This window comes from Solanum stenotomum, chromosome 8 (genome assembly GCF_019186545.1).
Source record: "Solanum stenotomum isolate F172 chromosome 8, ASM1918654v1, whole genome shotgun sequence".
NCBI classification, from domain to species: Eukaryota; Viridiplantae; Streptophyta; class Magnoliopsida; order Solanales; family Solanaceae; genus Solanum; species Solanum stenotomum.
This window is the reverse complement of record NC_064289.1, coordinates 16,994,561-17,004,504: the sequence shown is the minus strand read 5'-3', so window position 1 is coordinate 17,004,504 and position 9,944 is coordinate 16,994,561. Positions and strand designations below refer to the sequence as shown.

General features: G+C 36.5%; 1 protein-coding gene across 1 annotated transcript; it reads right to left on the bottom strand.

The window, feature by feature from the left end:
- Window positions 1-810: 810 nt before the first annotated feature.
- LOC125874416 (folate-biopterin transporter 1, chloroplastic-like) lies at window positions 811-9,315 on the bottom strand. Its single transcript, XM_049555300.1, has 9 exons — window positions 9,097-9,315; window positions 6,953-7,182; window positions 6,049-6,113; window positions 5,798-5,960; window positions 3,638-3,786; window positions 3,297-3,542; window positions 3,046-3,214; window positions 2,857-2,949; window positions 811-1,438 (listed from the first exon to the last, which is right to left on the bottom strand). The coding sequence occupies exons 1-9, from the start codon at window positions 9,173-9,175 to the stop codon at window positions 1,145-1,147; spliced, it is 1,488 nt and encodes a 495-aa protein (XP_049411257.1). The 5' UTR covers window positions 9,176-9,315; the 3' UTR covers window positions 811-1,144.
- Window positions 9,316-9,944: the final 629 nt, after the last annotated feature.

The following is a 9,944-nucleotide window of genomic DNA, read 5'->3' as shown; positions in this document are numbered from 1 at the left end:
TATAATTTTGTTCGAACCTGATCTTCTCTTTGTTTTCTTCGTGATTTGAAGGTTGTAATTAGTAATGTATTTCTCGAACATAGAATGATTTGAACCTCGTGATTTATTTGATATCCATGTAAAGAGGATTGTGGATCTTCTTGAAGTAAGAATAGTCCAGTCATAATCTCTTTTATGAATATCCCAAGAATTTACTAGATATTCGAGATGCTTCTTCAAAAGAATATGTAATATAGACATAAACTAGAATTTATCATAAAGTAACCTCCAAGAACCCTTACTAAAATTGGACTCATCTTGTAGAGTCCTACAAAATTCAATCCCAAAAAAAAATTAGAAAGAGCGAATTCTTATCGAGCTGGGACAATCAAGAATGTTATGTAAAAAGGATCAAGGGGGATTCTATCATAAAGAAAAAGAGGAGGAAGAGCTAGCTTTAGAGACGGAAACACAACAAAATAATAGCTACATGCAAAAGTAGTGGTAAGAAGGTCCATCTCAAAAGTGAAAGAAATAACAATAGGTATCATCTCAGCAAGGCAACAACCTTGATTTTGTAAATTGAAGCTACGAGCCAACTATTCATTCACATAGTTCTCAAAGGAGATAAGGAAGGGTGGGCAGTAGGTACCACGAACCCTCTATCCACACATCTATCCAGAAATAAGTGTAGTTCACCAGTTCCATCGAATGCTTCTACCCTCCCCTTCCCCACAATCCATTCTTGGGCAAATTACAGAAATCACATACTTTTAAGGGTCGAAAGAAAGTAAAATAATTTTACATGTCCCCACTTTTTTGGTGAATTCAGGGTAAAAATATTAACAACCTGACATCAATTCCACGTTCAAAATCATATTGATCCATTTACAAACAATTACTACTAAAATTTAATTGAGAGAACTGAAGAAAAAAAAATAGGACTACTGTATGTGAGTTAGCTTAAAAACTAGTACTAGTAAATATTACTAATCTCTACATTTTTGTGTCGTGATGTCTTGAGATCGTGAGTGTAATTACATGAGTGAGTTCTCACCTATTGAGTAAAAAGCCTCTCCCACTGGTATCTTGAAAAGCTGCAGTTAAATCTGAGGCCACATTAGTAATTTCATGTCATCATGTTATATGCAGAGAAGGCAGGAATTTAATACGGTGTCATCTCGATATCAGTATTCTCATCTGAATCAGGTTCATCTCGAGGAAGAAGGCCAAGTAGTGGTAAAGGCAGTAGGGAGCTGAGATTGCAGATAATTATTAGGAGAGCCAAGTTATCAAATTTGTCCTTGGTGACACCAAGGATGTGAGTTAGACCTGCACCAAGTAGACCCCCAAGGGTACCTCCCCCATTGGCTATGGACATAAGGGTTGCAAAGAAAGTAGCCTCCATTCCCAGTGGACATATTCTTGCAGCTAATACAAGAACAGGCATAAAGAAAGCCTGAAAAAAAGTAAAAGTTAGACAATCCAGGCAAAGGGTACCATTATCCTCTAGTCTCATAAGAATCAAAACCTACTGATCAATCTAATCTGATTTCCTCAACAAAATTTAGAGATTCCGTCTTTTTCTGCCTTTGTAGAACTCAAGAATTACTTCCCGAAAGTTGGCATTACATTAAAAAGGGTAAATTTCTTAGGACAACCATGTGGTGATCTTACAAAGTTGGAACTTTTAGCTAACATTTCAAGTACCAACAAAGTGACATAGGTGTATCCTTCAACATTTAACTAACAGTCCCTAACCTATGTAGCCTGCCTCTTAATTAAGGTAAGATTATTAATCAATTTAGACAACACTTTGAATCTAGACTAGATTCTTAATTAATGCAAGAGTCCAAATAAAAGATAATGAAAGTATGAAAAAGAAAATAGCTATAAGAGGTAACTAAAAATAGCTAAAAACAGAAAAAAGAAAGGCCAGAACATAAATACTTATCAGCATCGGGTGTTTACACCAAACCAATACAAGTTACCATGGCTAAGTGATTTAACGGAGTGAAACTATATATTAATGAATCATGGCTAAGTGATAATTGTATATATTCAAACACATGTGCATCCACTGGTATAATGTAAACACCTGGTACAAGTAATTTCTTCACCTAGAATTGATAGTGTCACAACACACCTGGATCTAAAGCGATGGCTACTTCCCTACATCTTTATGTGCAACACTATTTTTTTTATTTTTTTTAATGACTGTGGTGTTCGGCCCAGCTTTCGGGCACCTCAACTAATTCCACGGGATACGTGCTACCTCCCACTAGCAACAGGTACCAAGTAACTCTATCCACCAAGGCTAGGACAGATGGGAAGAATCACCTAGTGTTTTCTGTCCCCGCTGGGGATTGAACCTGAGACTTATGTGCAACACTATTATTAATAAGATACTTAGTTTTTCAGCCCAGTATTGAAGTTCTTAACTAGAATCTATTGCTGATTCCAGTCCTACAGTTCTTAACTGGAATCTGTTGCTGAGAAGAATTCTCGCTATCCTATAGACATGCGAAATTCCAAACTGCTTTACAGTCTACTACTTTGATCTTTTAATAAATAGAAGAAGAGTTCCTTCACAGTCTTACTTTTTATCAGCCAAATACCCTCTTTAGTTAATTGTAATGAGTTTCTTTCCAGTTCCATGTTGACTGTTATGAGCCTGTCAATTGCTATATATTCTTTCAATGCACTTCTTTTTTTCCAAGTGATTAACTGCAAATATTTGGATTACAAAGTGGGTTCAAAATTCAGAATGTTCTTTCTATGTATATTAAGGGAATCACAGAACTAGAGATTGTTAATCGATCTGAGAAGCAATCCAAAGCTAGGCCAGTAAAAGACAGAACCAAGACAGAGGATTACCTGACCAAGAACAGATAGAATCAAGGAATCCCCAATTGAAAACCACTCATCACTAATGCCAAACTTCCGGTTTAATCCAGTTACCAGCAGAACCTATCAACACGTCGATTACACATAAGTCCATCTAAATTCTCAGAAAGGGCCAACAGGCAAGACACAATAAAACAGAAGATTTTCTGGGACAGATACCTGTGTCATCCCAAGAGCTGAACCAATAATAGTTGTCACAAGGAATATTTTCCTTAAAGGAACTTTCTTTAAGAAACCATTGTAAAGCGCAACACCAATAAGTGATGCAACGGAAGTAACAAGCTTAAGGCGGCCTAAGAATTCTGGAGTGAAACCAAGTTTATTGGTTCTACAATCAACAAACTTCAGTTAAAAAACTTGCATCTTGCATTTAATAATAATCTGAACAAGAGACTTGAAATTGAGCATACATGAAGAAAAATGTAGCAGAACCTGACTGCGGTGTTGCCTGAAATAGGAAAATAAATAGCATGGGAAGAAAAACATTAGGCTGCTTAACAGCTCCCCATAACTGGATAATGCTATTTTTTGAACTCTCAAAGAAGCCATTTCCTAAAGAGAGACCCCTTGCTGGGCCATGTACAGGCTCCTCTTTCACAAGTAAAGATACTGCAGATGTTATCAGTGGAAGTAATGCTGTTACACCAAAAACAGACCTGGAGGAACCAATGCATAATTAACTGACCGAACATTAACATTGCTCAGATTAACATGGGCAACAATATCTCAACAGACTGAAACAATATCATACCTCACACCATAAACTTCCACAAGGGATCCACTAAAGTAAGAACTGACAATTCCACCACATGCTGAAGAACCCCAGCAAAGTGACTGAAGAGATCCTGACATGCTTTGGGACTCACCACGTGCCCTCTCAACGACCATGGAATCTACAACCTACATCATACCTCAATTTTATATCCTGGATAATTAGGAGAACAAAAGAAGATACCACCTGGAAAACAAGTACAGGAACACTACAAGCAAAACAAAAGATAAAATTCATACCATTTGAGCAGCAAAATTTCTCTCCCCTCCCCACCCACCCCAAGTACATTATATTGCCAAGATTTCAACACAAACATGAATGATGATGAAGGAGCTGGGTCTCTGGCAATGAGTAGTGCCATAGACTATGACACCAATTAACCCCCAGTTACTGATATATAACTCAGAAAGATCAAATAGTTTATCCACCTTATATACTTCCATATCTTGCATTGAGAATTCATGGTGGTGAGTTATTCCATTTCAATATGATAAAAGCTCACACTAATTATGCATTTTCTTCTAGAATAAAAGAAGCGGCAGCATCATAACCTTCTATATTGTTATGGTTAAGATGTAAATACCCATCATTCAACAATGAAGAATTACCATGTTTCTCAGAGGAAGAAGTTCCTGTTAACAGATGCCAATAACATTTCAGCAACAAAAATCACATAATTTTAAGAGATCCAAATTTTGATTGATTCATCACTAGTCCACAGAAAGTTAACATTAAAAGTGGAACAGACAACATGTCAGGGTTGGAGAAGTCATTTGGTACAAATAGTGAGTTCTGTCTAACAAGGTTAACCTTAACGAAGCAAATTATAGGTTCAGAAACCATGATCAGGTCATTTGCCTACTCAAATTAGCGACAACCCAAATATAAAGGGATGACGCATGTTAATATGATCATTCTCGTTCATACTTCTTCTGAGTGTAAATGATAACAGCCCACAGATAGAGAGATACAACCTGTGAAGCACATGCTGCTTCATACACATCATTTAGATAGTAGTGTATGTTCCTTGTACAAGTTGGACAAAACAATCCGCCTAAACCATGTTAAATATACCATTGGAGTTAAACATGTTCTTTTTGTAGAAATCACTGGTTAAAGATGTGATTTTGACTATTCTTATACATAATTTCTGGTTGTATTAGTTTTATACAATTTTTGGACTTTCAATGATGTTAAAGACGTAAGCAAATAAAAGATTATTCTCACTGACAAATTAAGCTTTAAGAAAATGGTCACACAACACAATATGTTACTGAAGCATGCAGAGATTCCGAGTTCAAGTCTCACTACCACCCTTCATTAAAAAGATTTCACATGTTTGAGCCCCCAAGGCCTAGCTCGAGTGGCAAAGGGTGGAGGATTTGTGGCTTAGGTCACAGGTTCAAGCCCCACAACATGCAAAGCGAAGCCCGGTATTTAAGTGGAGAAGGGTAGAGGGGCGGGCCCATTATTCACCGAATTTAGAAGTTGTGATTGGTCCAAAGGGTGGGTCACAGACGGATTTCTCGAATAAAAAAAAAAGATCTCACACGTTTGATCCACGATTAAAAAAAATCTGGACCACATGTGAAAGGCATATTGAAGTCATACATGAGTAAATAAAAGTCGGCCCTCTTTAATAGTCAAAGCTTTTAATTAGGTGGTCATATAATTGAATAACTGAGTTTTAAAAAACTTATCACAGCTGTTTCCTAGACTTTAACTTCAGATAATGTCTCAGAGTCTCAGACCTTATCTCTGGCCCCTTTTTCCAAGGATCCATCTAACTGGTTTCCTTCAAAATTTCAAAAGGCTTTTGCAGTTGCTTCAATCCAAGTCAAGCTAAGGTGTAACTAGCAAGAACTTGTCAGTATAATGCATTGGAATAGATGCAGGATAAAGAGAATTAATTTTATGGGATGGAGCTGTTAATAAGCTGGTTTTCAGTTCACAATCTCTTAGCACGTCCACCAATTCTGAAGGTCCAAATCCCAAAAAGATTGTTGTCAACCTCTTAATAAAGTTAAAAACGGTTTAGATAAATGATGTAGCACACAGGCTTGCATTATTGTGACTAGGTAACAAACCTAACTCCACTAGTCAAATCCCTGAAACCAACAAGAATCAAAAGGAACTTACAACATCTGAGAAAGCAACAGAAAGAGAACCAATAAGTATGCAGAAAGCAGCACCATACTTGCTGTCTACAAAGGTGGCCATCAAAAACCATGAGAGTGCTCCAAGAAGTCCAGATAGTACCAAATATGACCTTCTCCGGTATCCAAAGAGTGGGAAGGAATCACTATAAAAGCAAAGCCAATGTCATGACAAATTAGTTACTACAAACAATTAGTTAGAAGAATAAGGATGAAATGTGAACTGAATCCAACCTGATGAATCCATATAACGGCTTTATAAGCCATGGCAATGATGAGAAACCAGATATCACAGCTGTCTAGTTAGCCACAAATAATGTGTCAGTCATTGTACTCAAATCCAAAGAAGAGGATGCCACTGACAGAAAATAAAATTGGCACTGTGTCAAACAGTTTCCATTTTAAAATGCCCTTTATCAACTGAAGACAGAAATGCCGAGGCAAAGATTGGTAAAACGGAAATATCATACTCAAAATCTTTACAGAAAACTATGAAACAATTTCAGAAAATGATATGCCTAGTTTCATGATTTCAGGCCCTAGATGAGGAGGATGAATACAATGCCCACAGGTTGATTCATATTGTCCAATCAACTCAATTTATTGATCTGAGAAGAAATATATAAGAAAATGTTAAATGACCATAAGTATAGCATACCACTGGTAAAATCACCTCATACAACACTTCTAAAGAAGAGGAGGATAGTGTGTATACATAAACATAAATGCATAAGTACATTTACATTTATATAACTTTCTGTTATGAATGATTATCTAACAGGCAAAAAGGAGACAAAAACTAATATAGAAATAGTTCCTGAAGTTCATTACTGAAATCTAGATGTAGAAAAATATAACAACAAAAACTATACCTTAACCCAAGCTAGTTACATAATGAGAGACATGACGGAAAAGGAGGAGAATACGCAAACTTATGAGATGAACCATTGGTAACTGGAGATTTTCATTAAGTAGTTCAAGCAACTGACTCTTAATGTATCTTAGATTCAAAATCCACGTAAAACTTCAGGACAATATAATTAGTTTGCCAACTGAAATGAGCACTTTCAGATAAAATACAAGTTTGTGGAAGTTCAATCAACAATGTAAAGAAGTGTTCCCCGAGAAGATGGTATACCTCTGCAGGGTCTAGGTGTAGGTCATCTTTCAAATAATAGCTAACAGCAAGATCTGAAAGGCCTAAGACACCTTGAACAAAATATACCATAGCAACTGCAATGTTATCTGGGGTTAGTTCCACCCCGAACCATCTGCCTGAGCTAATAGAATTTTTGTCCTTGTGAGAGCCACTCTTATCAGATGAACTAGAATCTTCATTGCTAGTGGTTGTCAGGAGATCCTCATTTCCTGCAGATTGATCAGACAGGGAAATTTCATAAATAATCAAACTTATGTCAACTTCTGTGAACATGGATGACCCCTTATCGTCTTACATGCCAATATGCTGATACCTGTGCATCATAGTGGAAAATTGTAGGCCACAGGACTGTGGTGTAGGCGTGTAGCTAATATCAAGAACCTTTTAACCAGAATTTCTAGGTTAAGCAAAGAAAAATCTACTAAAATTACACAACAGATTGATATGTTTTACTTCAATGAGGAGCTGCACTTCCGTCTTAAGAGCACACATGGGTTTAAGACAGTTGAACATTTTGAAGTATCAATCCCGAACATACACAAATACTCTAACCATGCCGCAGATAAAAAAAAGGGGTATTTAAGTGGAGAAGGGTAGAGAGATGGGTATGGGTGGACCCATAATCCACCGAGTTTCGAAGAGTGCGCCACATTGGTCCTTCGGGATTTCTTGGTTATCGAAAATAACAAAAAAAAATTTAATCCCATTCTGTGAAAGTGGGATATCCGATCAATCAATCAACTAAGCCTTGATCTGAACTAGTTGTAATCCTCCATATCCATTTCCCCTCCAATTGTGAGCACTATGAAAGAGTTATGATTGCTCTTCCACGTGTCACTCTGCACCTTTAAGGCAGAGCTTTCCTCTGCTTCGTAAAGATTCTCATGTGTCTCCTTAGTTTGATATGTTTAAAGCACCATAGAGAATCTTCTAGAAGTTTTTAACATGCGAGGGAGTAGGGACTTAATTCTATATTACATGCACAAAATGCTATGCAGACAATTGAATTTGAATGAATAATTTGTTCCTTGTATACTACACACGAACAAAGTTGTTACGCAGACAATTCAATTTGAATGAATAATATGTTACAACTACTTGAGCTGCAGTTAATGCTTAGCATTTTCCGTGTCTGAAAATGGCAGTGATCAGTTTTCCATCAATTCCTATAGCATGAATAATATGGATTACGCCTTAAGCCATATTGATTTGGTACCCGTATTTTAACAAGCAGATGTATGGGGAAAAAAACACGTGTGATAGAAGGACGGGCTGGCCCGTGACACATGATTAAGTCAGGCCCGGTGAGATGCTTACTCCAGCTTAGGAAAATTTGGATGGATCATCCCTGGTGCTACCTCAAGACAGCCAAGGCCGCTTCATATCCGGGTAGCCAACAGGACCCTTCCCGGGGAAGGATCACTTTACAGTTGGAACACACTCATAATGATCCTTAGATAGACCAACAATCATTCTAGAGTCTCACGCCAACCTACGTCCAATCAGCCTCAAGCCCAACGTCATAGTCCAGGCATGTGCCACTAAGTAGAATTTTCAGTGCTTAGCGAGTAGTTTTTTCACATTGAAAAGGCTGATCGACTCTTTCGGCCTATAAAAGATCCCTCCCTCTCAAAGCAGGAGAGGGCATTCAGAAAATCACATAAATAACTAAGAAAACCTTTTTATCTTCTCTTCTGAAAAAAAACTCTCAACCTTCTTCTTGCTTGTATTTTCCTATTCCTTTGAGAAATATCAATTCTTGTATTCATTTCCTCCCTCGGAGATTTGGCCGAAAGAAAATGAACATAACCCACCTTAATCCACTTGCCTTTAACCCCTTTTTACAAATTTAACATTTAACCAAAAAGACATTTCTTCCAGTACACAACATACAATCTCAGTTGCCAGTTATCAAACTTGCAATCATAACACTGAACAGCCATATACTTGAAAATTGGAATTTGTAACCGTAATTTTATTTCCTTTCCTAGAAAATGAGCTAATAAAATACAATAATTTTACTTTTCTTTTTCAATATCTACCTACTGTAAGATAACTTAGCAGAATTAACCGCTTATATTGCGTAATACAAACATATCGTTAATTATGTGCGTGTAACTTACGATTTGTAGAATAAAGCAACGGTTCAGCATCGTTGTCTTGTTGGACTGGGTCTTCCGGCACTGCAACGGTGACTGCCATTTTGATGTCAGGTGGAGATGACGATGGAATGCCGTTTTCCGGCGAATCGGAGCGAGGATTGGAGAGTGGAAGAACAAGGCCAAACTTGGATTTGTGAAGGGTAAGATTGAGAATGTCAACGTACCCATTTTAAAACTATTTTTTTCTGTTTGTAGTTTGTGTTTAAAATGACTTGGAGAGGTTGATAAATACTTTTTATGCTCACTTTTACTTATCATCTTCGATTTTTTTATTAATATTTTCAAATATATGTTTATCATATGAATATTTTATAGTATTTTTCGTTTATTTTTAATTATTATTTTATATTTTCTGATTGTGATTTTTAATTCGGTTTGAAGTATCACAATTATAATTTTTTTTGATTTCCCATCTTTAGAAAAAAAATCTTAAGAATAAATATGCTGAAAACCATCATGTAACTTGTAAACGATGGAGAATTTATCTTGAGAAGCAATAAGCCTGAGCCATCATCGTGCAAAGGATCAAAATCGTCATTTATGTTTGAGTTAAGAATCAAAGTAGTTCTTGTCTTTTAACATCAAGCACTAATAATCCTCCATGTTTTAAGAATTGGTACACTTTTAGTATTCTTTCAAACATCTATCTATTTTTTAACATAGTCTTTCTTTGCACGTGAGAAAATATAAACATGATAAATTTTTTTCAACATTGCAAATCAAATTTTACCGTCTTCTTCGATAACTCTGTTTTCACTTGGTGAAAATCAGATTCTCCCCTTCTTCTATGTAGTATCCATCCCTAATTC

Excerpts from the sequence above, each read along its gene's own strand:
- LOC125874416 (XM_049555300.1), bottom strand. The coding sequence starts at position 9,175 with ATGGCAGTCACCGTTGCAGTGCCGGAAGACCCAGTCCAACAAGACAAC. Across the intron at positions 5,961-6,048 it reads CCGTTATATGGATTCATCAG|TGATTCCTTCCCACTCTTTG; the intron begins GTTGGATTCAGT and ends TTGCTTTTATAG. Across the intron at positions 1,439-2,856 it reads TTCTATCTGTTCTTGGTCAG|GCTTTCTTTATGCCTGTTCT; the intron begins GTAATCCTCTGT and ends ACTTTTTTTCAG.